The 26,145-nt window shown below is 33.4% G+C and overlaps 1 protein-coding gene across 1 annotated transcript; it reads right to left on the reverse strand.

Moving 5' to 3' along the window:
- Positions 1-7,630: 7,630 nt before the first annotated feature.
- LOC133191360 (zinc finger CCCH-type antiviral protein 1-like) lies at positions 7,631-10,829 on the reverse strand. Its single transcript, XM_061327112.1, has 4 exons — positions 10,063-10,829; positions 9,779-9,941; positions 9,477-9,559; positions 7,631-9,100 (listed from the first exon to the last, which is right to left on the reverse strand). Exons 1-3 carry the CDS (start codon positions 10,751-10,753, stop codon positions 9,523-9,525), a joined length of 891 nt encoding a protein of 296 aa, XP_061183096.1. The 5' UTR covers positions 10,754-10,829; the 3' UTR covers positions 7,631-9,100; positions 9,477-9,522.
- Positions 10,830-26,145: the final 15,316 nt, after the last annotated feature.

The raw sequence follows: 26,145 nt of genomic DNA on the forward strand, positions 1-26,145 counted from the left end.
TGTGACCTCTCATATTGGCCTCCCTTGATCTTTGAAGAACATATTTATTGTAAGAACTAAAACATTATGCAGAATTTTTGAAATATAGGTTAAAACAAAAATCTGCTCAAAAGCTCAGGAGCGAACCTCATTAACAGAATTAATGCATTTTCCCTATATCATCAATAGAGCCCACCCTTACACCAGAACATCTAACGCAGGGGCCATGGAACTCACAATTCTGGAAGAAGCGCTCTTGTTCATCATAACTATACAGTCACTTAGTTTCTTTCCTGGTTATAAAGGAAAGAAACTATTGAATTTTCTGGATAATAGTTTGAATATATTTAATTAATACACAACAAAAATTTTACTTTTCTTAAAGGTCATATGAAACGGTTCAAAACAGTAGGATTTTACTTTTTAAACATAAAGACTTGTATGAAAGAATGTCAAATTACGTTTAGTATAAAATCTTAATTTTGCCTTTGCTTAACTGAAAAATGGAGGCCTAAATTTGTCCACTTAATAAATTTGTTACCCGCTTATCGTTCTTGATTTTGTGTTTTTATGACGTCACAAAGATCCATTGATGTAAATAACGTATTAGATATAGTGTAATTTTACCGTATTTTATTGAGTTAATTTTAGTCATTTTTTGGGGATATAAATGTGGTTATGTTTTTAGATGAGCTATCTGATTCTAAAGTACAATTTACTCTATTTAAACTAATCGTTAATTAGGCCAACAACTGAAAACGAGAGCTTTTCATCGTAGGATGATCCTGATGAATATTCCGTTGAAATCAAGATTTTTCTCCTACAATTATGATTACTTATTTTAAATTAGTACTTTAGAAACAAAAATCTTCTTATTTCTTTATGATTCATGATGTTTTTTTCATTCCTAGTGAAAGTGTATAATTAACAACAAAAAACAGCGTAATTAATTAACATTGACCTGAAGCTTCTTACAATAAAAATTTTAATGGGCATGCAAAATCTGTAAAATAAAGTTGTGTCATATATTGAGAGGGAAAAATATCCAGCTCAAGGGTACCCCTTATTCCCAAATAAACACAGGGATATTGAAGTTCATGATGAACATGGATCAATGAAAAGTGGGCGTATTTGAATGCACGCTTTCTGCAATCTGAAACACGAGGACTAATGTAAAACGATATAGAAATAGGGGTTTATGACGAAATCATCGTAATTTTGCTGTCACAAGAAACATGATTTTTAAAAAAATGGCGCAAAATTACCGGCATCACGATCGCGAGTATGTACACGTACATGTATACATGTACATGTATATACATGCACTGTAATGTTACGGTACTGATACTTCTAACAGTTTGACTGAGCAATTGCAGTTTGAAAATACTCATACAGTTCGTGCATAAATTGATCAGTTAAAAAAATGCATACCCCCCATTATTTGCGCGATTGAACCTGAACAATTTTTAAAATTAATATTTTTACAGTTAAACATTTTTTTTTTTTTTTATATCAGACTATATACTCTGTGTTGAAATAATCTGATACAAATTTAAACAATTCGGTCTGTAAATATATTCACACAGAAAAGTAGAATTGCATAGATAGAATTGTGTTTGATGTCTGACTTTTTAAAAATTATTACGATATTAAGTATAGTTACAGTGTTATGTGTATACATGTACTGACTTTTTGGTAAGAAAAATATACGGGAAGAGAGAGAGAGTCATCGAGACAAGGAAAGCCAAAGAGAGAAAAAGGAAAGCGATTGAGAGAGGGGGAAAGCGAGAAAGCGATAGAATCATTTCATTTCCCGTGAATAAATGAAATAATTTATTTGCAGGTTTAGTTTCACTTTCACACACCGCGGTCAATCGAATTCAGCTTTACTTATAAATTTTAATCAGAAAACAAATCATCAATATTCTTGTGTTAGAAATTTATTCAATTGTAAATTATTTGACAGCGTCTATATTCACTTACTCTACAGGGGGTCGTAACATAAAGGGTACTTAAGTCTAAGACCATGCTTAAGTAGGACTTAAGTACAGTCTTAAACTTAAGACCGTAACTAGAAACGTGCTAAGATTTGACAATCTTAGCAAAACTTAGGCGGCCGGTAGAGGTGACTTACGTATGTCTTAACTTTCTTAAACATATATTTAGAACTATTTAACGTTGACTTTCTATGTTAAAATATTCCTCAATTTATATTATGCATTAAAAAATAATTTTCTATATTTAATATACTGGTATAAGAATTATAGTTTTTCGTCGGGGGGTGGGGTGGGGGGGTGGGGTGGGGGTATTCATCACTGATTGCAATATCACTCTCTAAATGACATATACATCTAAATGCAAAATATTATTTTGGGGGTACGTTTGAAATATTAGTGGGACCTAGGTTATAAACACTAATCTTTATAAGTATATTGTATAATTTTAATCATAAAAGTATAAAAGTAATTTGTATACAACAATCATGGATTTGTTTGTTCACTTTGAAAAATGAGATGAAATGATTTTAAAAATTGTTGGTGAATTAAATGATGATGACTAGAAAACAAATAAAGATTTTCTGTAAATTAGATTGAATGTAGAACGCAACAAGCGAGGATTCAGACAGGGTTCACTACCGTTCACTAACGTTCCAGAGAGAGAGAGAGAGAGAGAGAAAGAGAGAGAGAGATTGTTGATAAGTTGGAGATATACGAAAAATTATTTTCTTAAAACAATTCTTTAATTTCCATCCTTCATTGAATTGTAAATAAGTATATCATAAAACGTCTGCAGTTTTTGCTTACTGATATGGAGAAAAAAATTCAAAATGTCCCTATTGTTTTGCACTTTTTTTTTTTTATTAGAGTTTCAATTTCAAGTACATAGACGTTCGGTTATCGTGCCATGTCTGCGAGAATGACAATTTGAAAGCAAGTGAACATTTGTCAAACGAAAGAATAACAACAAACGGTAAACTGAAAACATCGCAGTTTCGAGTGATAAACAATATTCACGCATTTACAATGAACCACTAGTGCCACTTTGTGACCGTGCAATATTTGTTTTCAAATACATTGTATTTCGAATAATTTAAACAGAATTAACTTTAATTAAATACGAAATTAATCTAACTAAATCCGATAGGTAAGGACATCAGCATTAATATATATGTCATTAAAAACGTAACTAAATCATTTTTACAAATATATATATAAATGAATTGAAAAACTAGGATGATTCATAACAAATATTTTGAACATAAGTTTGACTTAGCTAAGACCTACCTAAGTCCGTTTTATGTTACGGTTTAAGACATACTTAAGTAGTACTTAGGCAGGTCTTAAGATTGCACCTAAAACATACTTATGACCCTACTTAAGTCAAAAACTTAGCAAGCTTTATGTTACGACCCCCAGGCCCGTAGGAAGCAATTTCAGTTTGGGGGGGGGGCACAGCCAAACATTTTTCAGTTGACAGTTGAGGGGGAACTACTAAAAATTTTCTGACAAGCAAAAAAAAAAAAAAAAAAAAAAAAGGTCGTCAACTACCAAATATTCCTTGACAAGCAAAAAAAAAAAAAAAAAAAAAAAAAAAAAAAAAAAAAAAAAATGGTCATCAGGCGGTTTTATTGAGAGGGCACATGCTTATAGTATCTATGTTTACTATAGTAATCTATATATCGGCAAAATTATTGGGGGGCACGGCCCCCCCGTGTCCCCCCGGTTCCTACGGCCATGCTCTAGTACAGACTCCTTCTCTCTGTTTTTTTTCTCTCTCTCTCTCTCGATTGAAGTGTTGAAGGACGACAATAAATTACAAAGATAAAACATGCTAAAATCTTGCAAATATGCAATAGAATGTTAAAAGACAAATACTATCTTGTTTGAACATCGTATATTTATGCGATATTTTAGCCAAGATGATGATATTTCTTAAAAATTACGCTGCAAAAGACATGATCGGTTGTATTTATAAATGTTATTACTGAATGTAGCGAGTGTGTCTTACTGACGTCATAAGCAAAGGGAAATAAGCCGCGCTAGTTGAAGTTCATTTTCGCAGTCAAGTAATTTTGATCGACTCTGCTGCCGCTAACTTGCATAAAAAATCCAAAATGTAATTTCAGGCTTGTTAAAGTTGCTCAGATGAACTCATTTCCGTATACAACCCAAAATGCCCAGGGCATTGTTTCATATGACCTTTAAGTATTAAGGATAAAGTTTGCTTTATGAAAGTGCTATGATGTATCAATCAAACGCGTCCCGAAATTTGTAGTTTCAATAATTTCCATATAAAGTAAGTTTTCTTAAAATTTAATTTTCGTTTGAAATGCTATTGCAACATATAAGTCATGATATTATACCGAAAACTTGAGAAATAGAATATACTGTTGCACAACTGCGTCTGAAGTTTCTGAAGTTTATGCCTCGGTCCCAGTTGATTCGATACATAAGAGCATGTTCTACGTATTTTCAATTTCTAAAACGAAGTCGACAGGCTAATGACAAGGAAGTTGATAACAAAAGGCTATCATTTATTACACTGTTTGAAATAAACGTGCGCCCGACCGCCCGAGACGCACAAATTTTGCTGCGGACGAACAGATTTGCACGTATCAACGCCCGCCTGGACGTGTTTAAATTTGCCATGAATTAAAATTCATATATTTGGTAAATGTCTCTCAAATCAACTAATAGTATCGGTAGCTAAATATTAATGTAACAAGCAAAGGGGTAGAATCCAACAACCTAAGGATTCGGGATTGAAATTATGGTGATCGTGCCCCATTCACATTATCGCTAAAAACATATTTATATTTAAGACTTTTATTTTCTCGGGCTATAGTTGAGTTTTGGCAACTTTCACTAGCTGTCAACCCTGCATGTCTAGCTAATTCTACATTGAGTTTCAAACACTAATATCAACAATATCGTCCAAATTAAGTCAACATAATTAGCAAATTCTATGGACGATAAAATGATTTTGTTTGCAAATACAAATCGCGAATGTTGACTGACGTTTTTTCATACAAATTGTTAGGCCATTGTTTTCATACTGAATTGACTATGGATTTTTCCGTTTACCTGATCATGACGAGCACACGGTGGGAGTGACTTGTCGACAGGGGATACTTAATTTCTTCTTCATGGCACCTGGTCTTACCACACGTTGGCTTTGCTCTGACTTTCGAGCCTGATCACTTTTCGTTTTCTTACATTTCATTTCGTAGTCTAAACTTATTTTTTTCCCAAATCATCTCTGAACACCACTAAAGCTCTCACGCTCAAAAAATGCAACAAACTCTACCAAAAAAAAAAAAAAAAAAAAAAAAAAAAAAAAAAAATGAAATTCATCTGAGAAGAGAATTTGGCACTAGAGACATTATTTCTGTGTTTTGTCGCCCATTGCAGTCGAATTCTTTTCATACAGGGCGTATGACAGGCGAGCAAGTCTTAAGATTCGCTTGGTTAGTCTGTGTCTACATAGGAATCTGCCTTCTCGTTGTTCTCCTGCAACCAGTGTTCATGCAGCTCCACAGCACCTTGCCTTTTTGCAAGATTGGCAAAATAACGGTATTTATGGGCTGTTGTACTTTTTCAACGTCCTGTCTTTGGTCATATTTCAATTTTTTTCTTCTGCATTCAGTGTTTTGTTCTAAAAACGAATTATATCTCTTCGAGAGGAATTGAATCTTTCTGCAATATACCTAGCTGTCAGCATTCCTATTGCTTTGAAAAACGCCATGTTCATATGACTCGTAATTCTGACTTAATCACGAACCTTGACCCCTAAAAGTGAAATTTCCTGATGTTCACTACAGGAAACCCAAATTAATATCTCATGGTTCCCTCACTGCCACTAAGTATTTAACACATCGTCTTTCCTTTAAAAAAAAAACTCACGGCCAAGACTACTCAGAAACCTAATCAACAAAAATGAATAGAATCGTCTGAATGACACGTTTGTTTTTTAACTTAAGCAGGCTTGTCTTCATAAAAATTCTATTTTCTTAATTTTTTGTGGAATGATAAGATCCCTAACTTATTTTGTATATTACCTTTTTGGGTAGTATGCCCAACCAATCATACTCCTTGATTAATAACTGGCTGATATTTCCACGAAATCTCGTAAAAGAGTCGACTGCGCAAGAACTTTTTCATCGTCAACTTCCCTTATCTATGTAAAAATATTTAACAGTCACCTGCATTTGGTGTTTATGTCTCTTATTCGATGCTCAAGAGCATGATCTGAGTCCGATCAATTTTTAAACCGAAGCAGACTACTGACAAATAAGTTGATGTTATAGGGATTTTAACATTCTTTTAATGCCAGCATTTCGTAAATTCTATGGTGACATTGTATACAAATACAACTTATCATTGAATAGTATTTTGACTGACATATTTTGTACCAATTGTTAGACAATTTGACTACGGATTGTTTAGTCTACCTTATCAATACATAGGGCTCGTGCGGGTGTGACCAGTCGACAGGGGGTGCTTATATTTCTCCTACGTATCTAATCCCACCTCTGGAATTTCCAGGGGGGGGGTCCTGTTTCATGCCCTGTGCACAGATTTGTATCGTTGGTAGGTTTTCTGAGATGTTACTGTTCGTTATCTTCACCCTTTTCATGTATGGTGTGATTTTTAAACAATATATCTTTACGAATTTGTTACAAGGATATAACAGATTACAGTTATATCTGCAGGTCCTCAGAACTTCATTATTAAAGTTTTATTCTGTCGTCAAATTGGTATAAAATCAATGGCCTTACAATTACTTGGGAAAATGTCAGTCATAAAACGACCCATTTTCCACAGAATTTAGTAAGTACTGCATAATATCGGATCTTTTTGAATCCAATTAATTAAAATTGCTGATCTAACAATTGAATATTGGAATGTTTAATCCTTAATATGATCCCATCATCCCCCCCTCCCTGAAAAAAAGAGGTCGACAGTATTTGGTATATTCCAACAAAAACACGTACTGAGGAAGCATTGACAGAGAATGAATGTTTAGACATTTATGTTAATGAAATGTAAATAGATTACCAAACTGAATCAGTAGTAGTAAGATGATATACACATATTCAACAGTATCATCAAAAACTGACAGTGAAATAATATTAGCCTAATTTAGCCATTGGTAATTCAAATACTAACAATGTTCATGTTTAGTTAATGTACACTGTTGTAATAATATTTATATTTACTTATTATACTGTTATATACCGACAGATAACTAAACATTTAGTCATTGGACCAGGTAATACTGACCTTGAATTAATATTTAGTCATTGGACTGTCTAATAAATAATGTATCAATGTTATCATTGGACTGTTTAAAACAGACCTTTTTTAAAAACTTTCAAATACTGACTATGAAGTATCAATATTAAGTAACTGGACTGTCTAAAATGAAAGTTCATTGGACGGTTGAAATACATGACTTGTATCTAATACTGACAGCTATGTATCAATATTTAGTCAATGGACCTTCTACTTCTTAGCTTTACTTAGACATTAGCTAAGAAGTAAAGATTTTCACTTGTCAGCAAGTATTTTCTCTTTCTAAATATACGCAGTTACGTTATGTTCTAGTTTACATTTTCCCCTAGATATATTTACAACACACGAAAGAACAATAAGAAGATTACAAGATTTATTTTTTCATGCAATAACTTACACATGTAGATAAAAAATAAAATCAAAATAAAAAAGCTGAAAATGATTACTTGTCACTTTAAATATAAATTATGGCACATACATAGATGCAAATAACAATTGCTGTACGGTCAATTAATTTATTTACATGTTCTTTTTTATTAATATTTTCGTTGATTTCACATTGATTTTGTTGAGATAGTTATTATTATATTTTTTCACATAAATCTGTAAATCGAATACCGTGCTTTCATCATTTCCATCAACTCAATTTTTTTGCTTTGATGAACGTGCAACGACCTACAAATTTTATTTAAGAGCTAATTCCAATTAAATTAAATTTCGATCTCACGAAATAAAATTCGTTCCCACGACATAAAATTCGTTCCCACGAAATTAATTAATTCCCATTCGTGTCCTATAGCAGCCACTGTAGGTACTCATTACATTATTTGACTATTGTATGCATCCACCAGGATGAATTATATTTTTTTTTATATTAGACTTCTGTACACATAAACTATATAACTAATCCATAAAAAACTTTTTTCTTTGTACTTTTTTAAATAACATATCATGTTGAGTTACAATGCTACTCGTCCTTTTATTTTGCTTTTCTTTTCATTTGTAGTAGTCTGGCATTCAGCCACTACTATTGAAAGGTTTTATGCTTCGCGTTGTGTTTCTTTACAGTTTTTTAATTCTAAGATATTTTCCAGGGGAGTTTGAGTCCGCCTAGAGTGAGGCTAGTAATTAATTAATAGATAATGAAGTTTTAAAGACAAATCGAATACGAATATGGAAATTTACGTAAAGAAGTAAGTACATGTAGAACTGAAGTTAAATAAAGAACGAAATAGAGATAATGTTCACCGGTACCACCACATGTTGTTGACTGATAAATTACCTCGTTCAGTCATCTGCAGTGACTTTCAGAGCCTCTGTAAAAGTCTTGGAACTCAATTAAGCATTAAAAACTGAAATCTTCCCGACTTGAATGATGAAGCTTAACACAGCTCATAAGCTTTCTGTCCACAAGGAATTTCTATATTCTTCATTCTTCAATTTTTCAATATTTTACGAGCCAGACAAGGTCAGATATGTCAATACCATACCATAAAACATCAAAATGACCAAATATTGCTTGGGTCAACACGTATTAACTCTGAAGTCGCCCCTACCAAGAATCTTGCAATGTTTAAGAAACAAAATTATTATAGATAGGAATGGCATAGGGTGTCAGGCTCAAGATTTAAGAATGCAATACATGAAATGTGCTTGTCATTGAATTAAAATAAAAATTGTGAGATATATTATAGAAAATTGCATGTATATGAAAATGTAAACAAAAAATCTTTAGATAGATCAATACAATTCACTCTGCATTTTAAAAATTGTTCTTCACAAATCAGAATGCGGACCTGACGACTTCTCTTTTATATTCTTTTTGTCTGAAAGAGATCAAAATGATTTTTTTGTTGTAATGCTAAATCACTTAAAAACCAACAAGACGGAAACATAAGATACTTTTTGCCCGGTTAATGGTTTTCTGAGATCGATAATTTTTTCGTTATTGTCACCTTTTCACTTACAGAAGTAATCATGAATATAAATATTTATTTAGGTTTTTCTGTTTTAAGAAAGCAAAGGACTACATGAAAATAACAAACGTTTTTACACAGCACAATCATAGGTCAGAATGGACAAGAAAAAATACACGAAACACTAGTTTTAAGTTCTTTGAATTTCATTGAGGGATTACAATTTGCAGATTTTCAAAACCTTTCAGGTTTCCTCACATATTTAGATACTTTACCATTTACATACCTTTTACGTGTATCTTGTTTCGTATCAGAACAACTCCGTCCACACCTCAATGACGATCTCCTCTTCTGAAGTTTGTGTAGCTTCTACAAGTATACATTATCATTGTTAGTAGACAACAGTTTAGTATCACAAGCAATCAAAAGTTAAGTTGTTGGAGTGATTTTGAATCTGGAATAATTCGTTATCTGTCTTTTCAATAAACTACAAACTTATTATGAACGCAGCCTATCAAAAACTAGTCATCACCTGCAAATATCTGAATACAGTAAATTATAAAGATTTTACAATTTGTAATAATGTACCTCCTGGGAGGACAGTGCTGTGAATACACTTCTATCTGTTCCTCGTCCTCCTCTTCATCTGATTCCTCCTCCTCTACACTCCCCCCGTACAGCTCCTCCCGCAGGCTCTCCAGAATATCTTCCACATCTCCATCCAGGTCAAGGTTATTTTCCGACAGAATTTCTTTTTGTGGTAATGATACATATATAAGATTTAGAAAGACGAAAAACATGAAAAATCACGTTCTTCATATCTGATTTGGTTACGCTTGAAAACCAAAGGAGAGACAACATTTAACACTCACCTTGAACTTGGCGCGAATGTACGTCATGGCTCTTTTTACATCGTCTTCCAAACTTACACGTGCCCTTAACAAAGAACTCACACAGGTGAAGGTAAGAACAATTCTCTCTCTCGCAGGCTCGACGGTTGTAGTAATAACAGAGCTTTAATGGTACATGTTCATGCGTGGGGGAGGTGCAGGTGCTCTGTGTCTTATCCCCAGATTCCTCCTGAATCATTTTCTTAATGGTCGGTAGGTCCATATACAGAAGATGATGATGCTGCAGAACTTTCCTATTGTGCTTTGAACTCAGTGTATGCGGATAAGGACAGGGTTTTCTAGTTTTTCTCTTCGTATGAATGCAGTTGTCCAGCATGAAGTATTTACAAATATGGAGATCCTTACACTGTGGAAAACCAGGGCAGTTCCTCACATTGTCACAGACATCGATGCTGAGGTGAAGTGAGACATTCGGGTCCTCTTGTGATCCTTTAAGACTGAAGGATTCCGAGTAACCCTGTAGAATCTTCTGAAGGCTGAGCGGTTTTAGCTGAAGATATTTACAGCAGGGGTCGTTCTTGATGGCCATCGTCAGCCCAGATACTGTCAAACATTTCTCTCTACCTAAGATTCTTTCAGCTGTCTCCTTTATGAATTGAGAGAATGTCATAGGGGTCTGAGGTCCCCCTGCTTCTCGTCTCAGGTATGCCATTACTTTGGTTAAGCAGATGACTGTCCGATCGTGTGATGTAAGTTATACAACTTAATATCCGTTTATATCATTTTCCTATTAAACAAAACAATGTATTATGTCTGTGTAATTTAATGATTAACTTTTATAATCTATATCTTTTATTACGTGTGATTTATTGTTACTATTTATATATACAATTATATCTCTGGTATATCGCTGGTAAAATTAGTGTTAATTTGCCTCTTATTTAATGACGGGATTTTGTCAGCTATCATACAATTTCAGACATATTTCACTAAAATATAACTAAACCGTAAACACTTACGATTTAATATCTCTTCTTCTTTAAGCTTTTTGCTTCCGCGTTGACCAGAAAACCCCATTGTTAAAAATAAACGAGATTTCTACTTTCATTTTAAAAGATTAAATAGCTTTATTGAAGAATAATATTACATCCTGTTCTGAATCAATTGCAAAAAAAAGAAGAGTTTCCGTATTACTTGTTGCTTATATTAGAATTCAAAGAAACGCGAAGAATCGAAAATAAAGGCTTCATAAATTGTAAGAGTTATCGTTCTTAGGGCGTAGACTGGTTCAGGCACCCTTTGAAAAGCGATGATGTCGTTTATAGTTATTCTCATAAAAATGTTTAGAGTTGCAGAGAACAGTGCTGTATATTATATAAGAGATGCAAATATTTGACAATGCGCAATGCTTGGAAGATTTTTCTCTCTCTCAGAAATCATGAAAATCTTGTGGATAAATTTACAGAGTGTTCTTTTGAATTGAATATGAATAATGAAACTCATCGTCAATTTTTATTTTACAATACCATAGATTCATGCATAATCTTTTAAGAGTCTCCGATGACAAAATAGTAGTATATCGAAATATTTTTCTTGGGTTCATTAAACATGTATAAACTATGATTGTTTAGATTGACGTACAAGGGTTTGATATATACCTCGCTTTTAAACCATGTAATATTAACCGTATAATTTTTTCACATGTATGACAATTCACGTTAATTAAAATTACATGTACCTCCATGGTATTTCATACTGATGCATACATGTATTTAATACCAAACGTTGATATCGTTGTATTGTTTGAGAAATTAAGTCTTGCCTAATTTATCTTTACTCTGATGTTACTCATATAATATATTTAATTTGAGATAACAGCGGATATCTCTTCTCTTATTTATGTAGCAATATAAATTATCAACTGCATATGTGGATTATGTCTCACAATTGATTCACTACGTATACGAACAATTTCTAAAACGACGCAGGCTACTGAAAACAAGCTGATGATACAAGATGCAAATTTTTTGGTCGATACAATGACGTTGTTTGCAAATTCAATTTATCGCTAGGTGGAATGTTGACTGACGTCTTTATTACACATTGTTAGGACATTATTTTCAAACTGAATTGACCACGAAAGGACAAGGTATGGTAACGGCCAAATAGGCCCCTTATTTGATGTAAAAATCAGAACGCAGTTAGAATTGTGATAGTTCGTAGTTAAGAACTCAAAACGATGCGCCTGTTTTAAAACAAGCACTAATTTTGATTCAAAACTTAAACAAAGGCCACTAGAGGGTGCAGAAGTAGGACATTTTCCCGAATTTCCTCAATTCTGTTGGAAATTTGTCAAATTTGAGATACTTTTCACTTCGGGAAACATAGAGCACAAGCTTGCCTATCTGAGATTTTTATACAGAAGATGCATCTGATACTAGTGTATGAAATATAGAAATTTGGTTGATAGGCAAGCTTGTGCTCTATGTTTTCTGAAACAAAATTTGGTGTAAAATCGATGGAAATTCGCGTAATAAATGAGAAAATTCGGAAATTGACATATTTTCTGACCTTCCTGTGACCTCTGTGTTAGAATCAATACTCATTTAAAGACAGGGATGACAACAGGATTTTATTGATAAACTGTGGCATCATTCTAAAAGACACCTCAAACCAGGGGCCAAAAGGGGATCTTAGCCTATCGACAGGGGATGCTAACACCTCTATTGCACCTGATCCCCCTCTTATGTTTTTAAAGGTCCATTTTTGCTCTGCTTACAATTTGAGCATGATATTTTGTCGTCAACTTTCATTATGTATGTAGTTTTATTCCTCTATCACCTGCATATGGTGTTTACGTGTCCCAATTTATTTGATACTCAAGAGCATGCTTTGAATACGATCAATTTTTAAACAGAGGCAGGCTACTGATAGATGTAGAGGATATTCAATGTTTTGTAGTTGGATATGGAATTTATTTCACGAGTGGGACAGGATTTTTTAAAAATATTTTCACGAGTGCGAAACACGAATGAAAATATAAAAAAAAAAAATCCTGTCTCATGAGTGAAATAAATTCCATATTCATCTACAAAACATTGAATTTTCTGTTTATTATATTTTCCTTGATTTTCCCTTTGCCTCTGTCTTTTCTTAACACATTTGAGCAGTTAAGACGTCATAGCTTAGCAGTTGTGAGATAGAAAACATTGTAACATAGATTTAAGCAACATATTTGGGAAGAAATTGGCAGTTTTAGTCTCCTTCAAGATGGTTTAGTTACTATCTCTATCTCATTATAGGCCAGAAATGATTTTTTCCATACTTTGGTATGAAATATATGAAGATTACGAACAGTATTCAGGCTCAAAAGTCCATCAAACAATACAAAATAGGAGCAGAACAAACACGGTCCTCCAAACATCAGAGGTGGGAACAGGTGACATGGAGGAGTGAGCATCCCCTGCCGACCGGTCACACCCGCCGTGTGCTTCTTGTCATGATCGGGAAATAACGGAAAAATTCGTCGACAATTCAGTGTGTAAATAATGGCCTAACAATCTGTATGAAAAACGTCAGTCAGCATTTGACTCAATCAATATTGTATTTGCTGACAAGGTCATTGTATCGACCATAGAACTTACGAAATGATGACTTTAAACGAGACAGTTTGTTTCATCAACTTGTTTGTCAATAATTTACCTCGTTTTAGAAATTGTACATACGTAGAGCATGCTCTTGTGTATCGAATCAACTGAGAGATATATACCCCGTATGCAGGCGATGAAGGTATATTGCTGCATAAGTAAGGGAAGTTGACGATTGAAAAGTTAAAGTCGTCACGTTTATCATAAAGTTTGGTTGTTAGATTACCATTAACGTCTTTTTCAAGTAAAATATCCAAATATGAAACAGGTGTGTCAGACTTGTATTTGAAAATTTTCAATGCAATAAAGGATAATAATATATTCATGCCCTTAATATAATCTGAATTTTCATAAAAGCCTATTACAACATGTTTCCAACTAATCTTAAACCCGACAATTAAACTTAATTTAAACTAGTTCTGCTAAACTTAAACCATATAGACTTTGATTCGTTACAGTTATGTAAAAGACATGCATAAAAAATATTTGCTATTTCTCCACAGTTATCGCAAAATTTTTGTACATTTGGATTCCATTAGCTCACACTCAAGTTATTGTTTAATAAATTATGCGATAATTTAAAGTTGAATTCCGCTATGTGTTAATCGGGCATTCTTGTAATTTTCATGCAGTAGATAAGTCCATAAATGTTTGGGAATACCAAACAATTCACTCAAATAATTTTCTGCTAGTCATCTTTGGGCTCTTTTCTCAATGAATATGTTATAGAATACAGATGATTTTACATTAAGGACATATCTATTTCCTTTTAAGAGTATATGAATACATGTTATTTCTTACATTGATATATGGCGCCTTTCACATATACGAGTATACATGTATTTATTTAAAAGTTTGTTAAATATTGTCTACAAAATAAGGTATTCACATAAAATATTGTTTTTGTATAAAATCTTGCAGCTTGTGATAATTTATCGATAAATGTGTTGGCACTATGATAATTTTTTTTTGAGAAACCAAGTTAAAAACATGTATTGACCATGTAATATATGTAAATACAGTGATTTAGTTAGAATACAATATGCAACATGCCTTACGGATCATATCACATTGAATCAATACTCATATCGAAAAATATGTTTCAATGATTTTTCTTCGGAAAACTCTCACATTTAAGCATTGTCGTCGGTCCAACAACAGCACCTGGCCATGCCGACAAATTGAATAAAGCGCGTTAGCGGCGGTATAAGAATCCAATGCTTATTTTTACATTCTCTAATTTTCTCTCTAATTTATTGTTAATTTCGATAATCTTTATAATGAATCTAGCTCCGTTCAAAACTGGCGTGCATAATAGACGTAAGACACGTTGTGATGTTGGAAAGTTAAATATCGCAAATAAATATTGCGAGGGGAAAAAGTGATAAATTAATTATAAATGTACAATTGTAAGATTTTGAAAATAATTTAATAGGGTAATTGTTTTTAATTAAAATGAGCTAAACAATGTACATTTTGATGTTCCTAGAGTATTGAAAATGTATAGAGTTCCTACTGTGTATTCTACACAGTGACAAGGCGTGTGTTGTAGGGTATTGAATGTTGTAGATTTCCAATTGATTTCATAAAGAAAATTGCACCGAATGTAAATATTAAATTTTAAATTACATGAAATATGGAAATAACGAACAGTAGTCATACTCAAAAGTCCACTGAAACAATACACATTGTGAGCAGAGCAAACATTGACCTCTAAAAACATCAAAGGTGGGATCAGGTACCATGGAGGAGTAATCGTCCTCTGTCAACCAGTCACATTTGAAAAAAAAAAATGGTTTTGGGTACCTTAACACTGCACAGTAATTATTCAAATTATAAACTATTGATGGCTAACTCTATTACTCTATATATATTCGACATGTGTCAATCATATCTTCAATGCTATGAGGAAATAAAAAAAAAAAAACAATGCTCAGCCTCAGCTTTTCTTAATTTTTATGTCACCATTGTACAACAAAATAACTGTCGGCATTTTGTCTAGTGTTTCCCAGATCAGATCTTAGCTCGAATATCTGCGGTCCGTGGCCACAAATCTGAACAGCCATCTAAAAAATAAAAATCCTGTTGTGTCAGGGTTAAAACTTGATGGTTCGATGTATCAGTTAAAGTGAAATATGGAGATAACAAACAGTATTCAAGCTCAAAGTCCATTAAAACATTACAAATCGGGAGCAGAGCAAACACAGATGTCCAAAAACATCAGAAGTGGGATTAGGTGCCTTTGTTGAGTGAGCATCCCCTGCCGACCGGTCACACCCGCCGTGTGCTCCTTGTAGTGATCGGGAAATAACGGAAAAATCCGTCAACAATTCAGTGTGTAAATAATTGCCTAACAATTAGTATGAAAAACGTCAGCATATGACTTTATAATAGGTTGTATTTGCTGACAAGGCCATTGTATCGACCATAGAACTTACGAAATGATGACTTTTAACGAGACTGTTGATATTCTTGTTGTTAATGTGACGATTAATGATTAAACTTGATGAATCTTGATGTTATGATGTTGGATTGATTGATTGTATGTTGTTTTACGTCCTATTCGATAATTTTTCACTCATATAGAGACGTCACCATATACAGGTGAAGGGCGTCAAATTTTGACCTTTATTCGGCACTCAGGGCCTTTGAGCAGTGAGGGATCTTTATCGTGCCAACGCCTGCCGTGACACGGGGCCTCGGTTCTTAAGGTCTAGTCCGAAGGACCCGCAACTTTCACTTCAAAGTGCCGAGCGCATGGCGAAGGAACAGTTGCTGCCCATTTTTTATCGACTTGGGTCAGTGGCGGCCGAGATTCGAACTCACGACCTCCCGATCACGGAGCGAGCGCTCTGCCGACTGAGTTATGATGTTGGAAGATATCAGGAATGACTGCATATTCCAGGTCTTGTGCACAAGGTAGACATTATTATTTCTGGTAATACATATAAAAGAGTTTCCAAAAACCCTCTGTACTATTAAAGACTATTATTTTCAATTTTTTACCCAGCGGTTCAAAATACTAGTATTTAAAATTTGATCGATCGATGATATATTGGACACTTTTGAGGTTATTTTAACGTCACTAGGCGGGGTCAGCTATATTTCTAATAAATTTGCATTAATTTTCGTAGTGTTCTACAGTTGCGGAAATGACCGAGTAAAATCTGCAGTGCGGAATTTACATCATTTTATTTCACCTTAATCACAAACGCAGCCAAGATACCTTACGTGTATGATAAAAAGTAAAATGTATAACAAATGATTTATTAACTGGATTCGCTGGCAGAATGACTTTCTTGTCGAACCCTCCCCGATCGAAAGACACGGTTGCCTTATGCCTGACGGCCTTAGGAAAACTTTTGATTCTTGGGTCGGACAAAACGCATGCTGCCCTCGAACCCAGTCAATAAATTTGTAATATGAAATGAAGCATAAAAAATATGAAGAGATGAAAAAGTGTCATCTAGACAGTTAACAAAAACACTTTGAATGATAAATGTATCCGAGAAGATTCCTTTTAAAATTTCATCCATTAATGCCGGATGTTTGACTTGTATCATTAACTCAGAAATCGGTTTGGATAATTTGCATCCTTTATAAACTCGATAGAAGATAAAATTTCTTACCTGGAATCCCTCCGCCGTACATTTAATAAATACCCCGGACAAGGCTGTACCGTCAGTTGCGTATTGTCCAAAGAGGAAAGTAGAAATGGGTGTAAATCTAGGGATTCTATTACAGTTCTGCATCACCTGTAAACGTAAAAGGTATAAGGGTATATACATAAAAAAAAAACTCGTTAGTTTTTTTTTTGTTTTTTGTTAGTTGTTTTTTTTAAATTAAAAAAAGTTTTTAAATCAATTTCTTAAAATAATAATCTGTGAACTGAACCCTCTTGTCACACATTATTAAACTTTATGTTTTTGAAGACATGATTTTTTTTCTATCCCCTGTGTATTTTTATATTTTATTTAAACATGCTTATTTACCAGTATAGACTGGAAAAGTATTTAATGAGGTGATTATGAATGATTATATTTATTAGATGAGTTGCGTTACATTTTGTCCTCGAGTCCACGCTGAAGGTGGTTTAGCTCCACAAGTGGCCAGTAACAATGCCTCTGATTGGCTATTAGTAAAGTCGGTACACCTGCCTGCATCGGAATCTACCAAGGGTTTTCCGATGGCCAACGCACGGACAAACAGTAATTGATCGCAGGTATTTGCTGAAAATGTATAGATAATATAACTTTTCTCTAATTTGAAATCTGAATAATATACGAGTATAATACATATATAAATAAGACATACATTCAAACATCGTAAAATAATTTTCTATGGAAAAAATGATGAGGCTACTTTTGGGGATAAAATTTTACACAGAATTCTTAGAAGATAAAACAGGATGTGTTTGTGAATTGCTGATGTCCCCGTATGACAACTCTTGGCCAAGATTAAAGTTTTCCAAATGTAGGTCAAACTCTAAGGTCGAGGTCAAGAGGTAAAAAATGTTGATACCCAAAAAAGTTCTTTTCACAATACACATGTGAGATATAAAAGCCGCAGTACCAACCATTCAGTATGGCCAAGTTTAAAGTTTTTCAATTGAAAGTAGTTCATACTCCAAGGTCATTGTCATGAAATCAAATATAATGTCACCAAAGGAAAGGTCTTGTTAGAAAAAAAACTATAAATGAAGCATGAAAAACCTAGTGGCAATCATTCAAAACTAATAGGCAAGCTAAAAAGTTCTTTTTTTCAAATTTGGGTCAAACTCCAAGGTCAAAGTCATGAGGTCAAAAAATGTCGGTACCCAAATAAAGGTCTTGTCAAAAGGAATACACATGTAATATATGAAAGTCCTAGCACCACCAATTAAAAGTTGTGGCCAAGGTTAAAGTATTTTCACAAGAAAGTCAAACTCAAAAGTCAAAGTCGAAATTTAAAGGTCAGAAATGTTTGGCACCCAAGAAAATGACTAGACACATGAACACCCACCCACATATATATATATATATATATATATATATATATATATATATATATATATATATATATATATATATATATATATATATATATATATATATATATATTCAGATTTTATATTAGAAATATCCACAGTTTACCATAAAAGAAGACTGGGTAAATCTACTCACAAATATTTAACATAGTGGGACGAGCTGTGGTAGATGGCGCCACTGTTGTTGTGGTGGTAGTGGTAGGGGTAGTGACTTTCCGTGTCGAGGTTGGGATGTGGACAGTTGTGGGATGAGTTGATACTGCATGTGGATACCTTAACAAAACTGCACAACAAAAATGCTCAAGTGAGCTTTTTTGATCATATTTTGGCCGGCGTCCGCCCGTCTGTCTGTAAACATTTCTCATTTATGGCTTCCTTCTCAAGAGCAAATGGGCCAATTCCAACCAAATTTGCCACAAAGTATCCTTGGATAAAGGGGAATATTCAAATTTGTTAAAATAAGGCCCCCTCTTTCTTCAGTGGGGAGTTAATTATGAATTAGTGAAAAATTAATGGCGTTTTTTAAAAATCTTCTTCTCAAGAACCACTGAGTAAAAAAAGTTAAAACTTATGTTGAAACTTACTCAGGTATCGTAAATCCGATTTTATTCAAATCATGGCCCCCAGGGGTAGGGAGGGGCCACAAGGGGCCAGTCAATGTTTAACATAGGATTACTTAGGAAAACTCTCTAAAAATCTTCTTTTCAAGAACCACAAAGCCTTGATTGGTCATATATACATATAGAGGCATCTTCTGGTAGTGTAGATCCAAGTTTGTTCAAATCCCGACCCTGGTTGTAGGGTGGGGCCACAATATGTGATCAAAGTTTTACATATGAAAAAAGGTACTAAAGCAACAAAGAATCAAAATGTGCATAGATAATAAGCTTTTAGTGGGCAAAATATATCATGATTATTTTGATGAATGAAAACCAGAGGAGTTCTGTAGAAATGACTGACTCCTCAGTATAATAAGGCGAATACATTCTTAATAAGTCGATGCATACAGCTTTTACAATGATCAGTAGGCTATAGAATGACTTAATTTCAATGTTTGTTGGCAACAACAAGAGTCCAGCTAACATTTAAAATTGTTTCATCTTATGTTTTACCTATATAACTTACTTTCCATGTGCCACAGCAACTGTGATAAACAGACCACGTTCATGTGTTCTGTCATCTCACGCTCAAGGTGTCTAACTGAAAGAACAACATTAATCACTTAGTTTAATGTAAAGGTTAAAATTTAGACAATGAACCTATAACTAACCAGAAAAAACTCTATTGTCATCGAAGAAAGGCATTACCTTACATACATGTATACCAGTTTAACACATATCGGAAGAAATGGAACACGATTTGCCCTTCAGTTATGTCTCTCTCTTAAAAGTACATCAATGGTTAACAAGACACGTAAGAAATTATTAATTTGGATTTTTTCTGAATGTTTCTCAATTTTAGTCCGACAAACATTTCTGTTGGTGACACTCAAGAAAGAAAAAAAACAAATTGACAATCCATGTCAAAACAGTTCAAGCAAAAAAGACATTAAGTCCATTTTACAGCATATGTGAAATCATTAACAAGGTTCGAAAACTAGCTTAGCTTATAATTGAAACAAATGGATCACATATATCAAATTGTAACAATGAAAAAATTGAAGAATACATTTAATGTTTGTTTAGAGACTTAAAATAAGTCCAAATGTAAATTCAACAAATACGTTTAAAAAAAAACAAACAAAAAGCAAAATATATATGACACAAAAGATATATATTACATATCTTTCTATGAATAAGATTCTCTTTCTCTTTCTCTATCTCTCGCGAACAAAGCATGTTCAATGCAATATCATAGTACAGAATGCCATCTTTTTTGTACTGTGAATCATTTGAATTTGCCAGGTTTAAGTTTTTTTTTTTGCATTCATTGGCCGTGTGGGTATAACTCATTCACGGAGAGTTATTTTCTTGGGTAACTCCTTACAAAGAAGATTCAATTGAACGATAGTTAACAAAGTATTCGTTCATGGGGATTGTAAATTCGTGTGTAAGGGTGACCCACGAAATCCACAAACATTAGTCTCCCGTGAACAATGCTGACTCCAGAGTATTTATTAATTTTAGACACCCAAACATCATAGAACGTCGGAAGATCCTGTGAGTTATATTAGGAAGTCTACTTATATTAATACGGATACCTGTTGTATACAGTCCTACTGTTGTATATAGTTACTAATGGATTCCGTTGAAGTACTATTGAATTCCTTTGAATTACTGCTATTGTTTACTTCCACTGAATTACTATTGGATTCCATTAAATTACTATTGGATTCCGTTGAATTACTACTAGTATTTAATTCCATTGAATTACTATTGGATTCCATTGAATTACTATTGGATTCCGTTCAATTACTACTAGTGTTTAATTCCATTGAATAACTATTGGATTCCGTTGAATTACTATTGGATTCCGTTGAATTACTACTAGTGTTTGATTCCATTGAATTACTATTGGATTCCATTTAGTTACTATTGGATTACATTTAATTACTATTGGATTACGTTAGGTAAATAATAGATTACATTTAAGTACTATTGGTTTAACTTAAATTACTGTGGATTACATTTATTTACTATTGGATTACATTTATTTACTATTGTTCATTTAATTACTATTGGATTATATTTACTTACTATTTATTACATTTAATTACTATTGGATTACATTTATTTACTATTGATTACATTTAATTACTATTTGATTACATTTACTTACTATTTATTACATTTAATTACTATTGGATTACATTTACTTACTATTGATTACATTTAATTACTATTGGGTTACATTTAATTACTATTGATTACATTTAACCCATACCATTTAAGAATACTTACTTTCCTCCTCTATGTGATGATGGTGCTCTACAAAAAGATGCAGTGTTGACTAAACAGAGACGATACTTATGTCAGAATTACAACTGTAGTCATTTGGTTGATTGGATCAATCGAAAAGAAGATATATGTGAATATATGTATGAATAGGATTAGTGAACTATTAAAATAATAATACCTCGATTAAAAAACTTTTATTTATAGTGTTGACAGAACTACTTTCTATTATAGAGAAAACCCGTTCTTGATCACTGTGTACTATAATGTATTTAGACTTACCTGAATGGGGCTCATGGTCGTGTGCACGTGGTGCCCTAAATTCCCTACCCATGTCAGTCTCTAGACAAGATGGAAATCTTTTAAATTAAAGGTAGATACAATTGTTATTTAATGTTGGCTAATATTTCCATCATTTCGTTACTTTTGAAACAACCAACATTGAAAAATTACGTTAATTTAAAATTCTGTGTCTTCATAAATAAGCATAATTTGTTTACATTAAATTCAGTAATTGAAACCATTTCCCAAGATATGGTGTTTCAATTAGAAGAAAAATTGATCAGCATATTTAACATATTGTAGATAAAATGATTTCCGGTACGAATCCAAACATTTTATAGTTTAGAACAATGTAAAGCTCTGATGATCATAGAAGTTGTATTTAAGGCACCTTTACTCTATACTATATATATATGTATATGAAATTATAATCGGTACCATCTTTATATCTGTCTCAAACATTTTAATTTTTTTTTTAAATTCTTTTTATCCACTTCTGCAATTGATACAGCGGATTCTTATTTCTATAAAAATAGTACCATTATATCTTATGGAATGGAAATCAATCAAAATCTGCGATTAATGGTTGCGTGCTAGGTTTTACTTCAATTAGTTATAGACTGTCACTGTTCCTATCATGGTGTATAGAACCTGGTGTCAATACTAGTGTACTTAGTACATTTATCATTATAATTGTTATATTTTAGTTTCAGATTATTTCCTTACCTTTGCCCTGGGTTGTGGTAAACCTGTGGTTGTTAGGGTTGTTGTATACGTGTAGTTGTAAGCGTTGTGGTATACCTGCGGTTGTGAGGGTTGTGGTGTACCTGTGGTTGTAAGGGTTGTGGTACACCCGTGGTTGTTAGGGTTGTGGTATACCTGTGGTTGTTAGGGTTGTGGTCTACCTGTGGTTGTGAGGGTTGTGGTATACCTGTGGTTGTGAGGGTTGTGGTACACCTGTGGTTGTGAGGGTTGTGGTATATATGTGGTTGTTAGGGTTGCGGTATACCTGTGGTTGTGAGGGCTGTGGTATATCTGTGGTTGTTAGGGTTGTGGCATACCTGTGATTGTTAGGGTTGTGATATATTCATGGTTGTTAGGGTTGTGGTATATTTATGGTTGTTAGGGTTGTGGTATACCTGTGGTTGTTAGGGTTGTCGTATACCTGTGGTTGTTAGTGTTGAGGTATACATGTGGCTGTTAGGGTTGTGGTATACCTGTGGTAGTGAGGGTTGTGGTATACCTGTGGTTGTTAGTGTTGAGGTATACATGTGGCTGTTAGGGTTGTGGTATACCTGTGGTAGTGAGGGTTGTGGTATACATGTGGTTGCTTGGGTTGTGATATACCAGTGGTTATTAGGGCTGTGGTATACCTATGGTTGTTAGGGTTGTGGTATACATGTAGTTGCTTGGGTTGTGGTATACCTGTAGTTGTTAGGGTTGTGGTATTATATTTGTGGTTGTTTGGATTGTGGTATACCTGTAGTTCTTAGGATTGTGGTATACCTGTGGTTGTTAAGGTTGTGGTATACCTGTAGTTGTTAGGGTTGTGGTATACCTGTGGTTGTTAGGGTTGTGGTATACCCGTGGTTGTTAGGGGTGTGGTATACCAGTGGTTGTTAGGGTTGTGGTATACCTGTGGTTGTTAGGGTTGTGGTATACCTGTGGTTGTTAGGGTTGTGGAATATATGTGGTTGTTAGGGTTGCGGTATACCTGTGGTTGTGAGGGCTGTGGTATATCTGTGGTTGTTAGGGTTGTGATATATTCATGGTTGTTAGGGTTGTGGTATATTTATGGTTGTTAGGGTTGTGGTATACCTGTGGTTGTTAGGGTTGTGGTATACCCGTGGTTGTTAGGGGTGTGGTATACATGTGGCTGTTAGGGTTGTGGTATACCTGTGGTAGTGAGGGTTGTGGTATACCTGTGGTTGTTAGGGTTGTGGTATTCCTGTGGTTGTTAGGGTTGTCGAATATCTGTGGTTGTTAGGGTTGTGGTATACATGCGGTTGTTAGGGTTGTGGTATACCTGTGGTTGTGAGGGTTGTGGTATATCTATGGTTGTTTGGGTTGTGGCATACCTGTGATTGTTAGGGTTGTGATATATTTATGGTTGTTAGGGTTGTGGTATACCTGTGGTTGTTAGAGTTGTGGTATACCTGTGGTTGTTAGGGTTGAGGTATACATGTAGCTGTTAGGGTTGTGGTATACCTGTGGTTGTTAGGGTTGTTGTATATTTGTTGTTGTTAGGGTTGTTGTATATTTGTTGTTGTTAGGGTTGTGGTATACCTGTAGTTGATAGGGTTGTGGTATACCTGTGGTACTTAGTTACTTGTAGATTTTTTATATAGGTTGTTTCTTTTTACCTCTTTGGTGGGAAGAGCCTCTGTGTAAGTTTGTGTTCTATATAGTTGATTTCTTTACCTCTTTTCCCATAAATAGGTTGTGGTTGATGACTGTGTCTAAAGTCATACAGCAGCATTTCTGTGTAGATTTTCTTTACGACTAAGATAAATAAAACAACAGAGATATCAGCATATCATCATTAACGCTTTCGATACAAGTAGTACATGAAGAGACACACTCATATCCATAACATTACGAAAAATGTAGTTACAGAGGCTTAGAGAAAATTTGTTCTTCAACATTTGTAAGCTTTTGATTTTAGGAATGCATGTGGATTAATTAATACATCTTGTAAAACCCCTTTAAAGCAAAATACCAGCAATCTTTCGATACATAATTCAAGGACTATTCTTAATTTGCTATCAAATTTCATTTCACACTTAGAGGTCTGCTGATTCATGTTTCAAAGTATTGATAAAGAAAATAAAATAGTTTGAAGGTCTATTTATATTTTATGAAAATGAGTAAGGAATGAACTTTCTTATTACTTTGAATCTTCACAATTTCTGCATTCAATACTTAATATACATTCGATTTTTAAAATATTATCTTCATTAAAAAACAAAACAGTGACACAATTTGTTAACAAATCAATCTTTCTTTAAAGAGTTGATCATGTTTTCTTGCATGATACCGTTTGGTTGCACGTGATAAGTAAAATTAGCAAAATTCATGAAATAAACCATTGAAATACTCACTGTATAAATTGTCTGGTTCTTGTGATGAAACAAGCTCACTCAGTCGGTGGTAAATCTCTTTTAAAGGTTAATGAAAATGAATTTATATTTTAAGAACTGAATGACACATCCAATACAACCTTTTTCCTTTTCTAAAGTGCGAACTCTTTATCTTTCTCTTCTACTTAAGAATTAAAACAAAAACACTCTAATTTTGTAGAAAAAATTTTTTTGGTGCTTTTTTTTTACACAAAAGAAACTTAATCAATATTCAAGATTTATTTAAAAAATGCAAGAAAAATCTTAATCCCCTTAAATACATAGAGAAAGGTTATTTAATTTGTGAAATATTTCTTAAAATTACAGATCGTGCACTTTTTTGAATTGATTAACTATTTTCTAAATCTTTATCCAACAATTTTCTTGGACCATAATTGTATATAAAAGTTATGTATACAGATATATTAAATAAATCAATATCGCATTAATTTGAATGATATAATTTTTACTTTATGGTAAGTTTAATTGTTATGAATCTAGACTGTAATTTAAATCGACAAATTGACACCACCTACAACAGCATTCACCATTTTCATACTGTCGTTACATTATAATAATAAATGAGTTATGATACACTTTTACACAAGGAAACTGTTCCATTTCATCCATGCATTTTCTTCTGTTTATCATAAAGGTGCACAAAGGTATCATAACTCGGTCACTCACAAAAATAATATCATGAATATTGCGAATAGATATAAGGAATGTAATAAAAACCCATTCTCAAAACTCTGTCTAATCATTATGGATGTATTCAAAGTTCACAGTAAATTAAAGTCTGCACAGAAGGTGCTGTAGACTCACCACGTCTTTTATGAGGGTCGTCACAAAGTTCCACCAATGCGAAACCTATAATAATAATAATTTTTATAAAAAGAAGTCATAAAGACACTGTTGTAATGACATGAAGAATATTTATTACAATTTCTACTCAACCTTTGAAGTAATTTACATTTTGAGTCTAATTGCAGCTGCATAAACGAGGTATGGTCCATGGTTGTGATGTCCTCCGTTCTTATTCCTATTAGTCAGGTTTCTCATCATATTTAACATACATAAGGTCTATTTTATTATTTGAATACACTGTAGTTACACATTACATGTATTGTTTTTTT

Source organism: Saccostrea echinata, unplaced genomic scaffold, assembly GCF_033153115.1.
Source record: "Saccostrea echinata isolate AGI-Se365-2 ecotype Australia unplaced genomic scaffold, CSIRO_AGI_Sech_v1 ptg000023l, whole genome shotgun sequence".
Classification (NCBI taxonomy): Eukaryota; Metazoa; Mollusca; class Bivalvia; order Ostreida; family Ostreidae; genus Saccostrea; species Saccostrea echinata.

Bases quoted from the DNA above. Each gene is read 5' to 3' on its own strand.
- LOC133191360 (XM_061327112.1), bottom strand. From the start codon at position 10,753: ATGGCATACCTGAGACGAGAAGCAGGGGGACCTCAGACCCCTATGACA. The intron at 9,942-10,062 runs GTGAGTGTTAAA...TACCACAAAAAG, and splicing joins ACATTCGCGCCAAGTTCAAG to AAATTCTGTCGGAAAATAAC. The intron at 9,560-9,778 runs GTACATTATTAC...GTATACTTGTAG, and splicing joins CAGCACTGTCCTCCCAGGAG to AAGCTACACAAACTTCAGAA.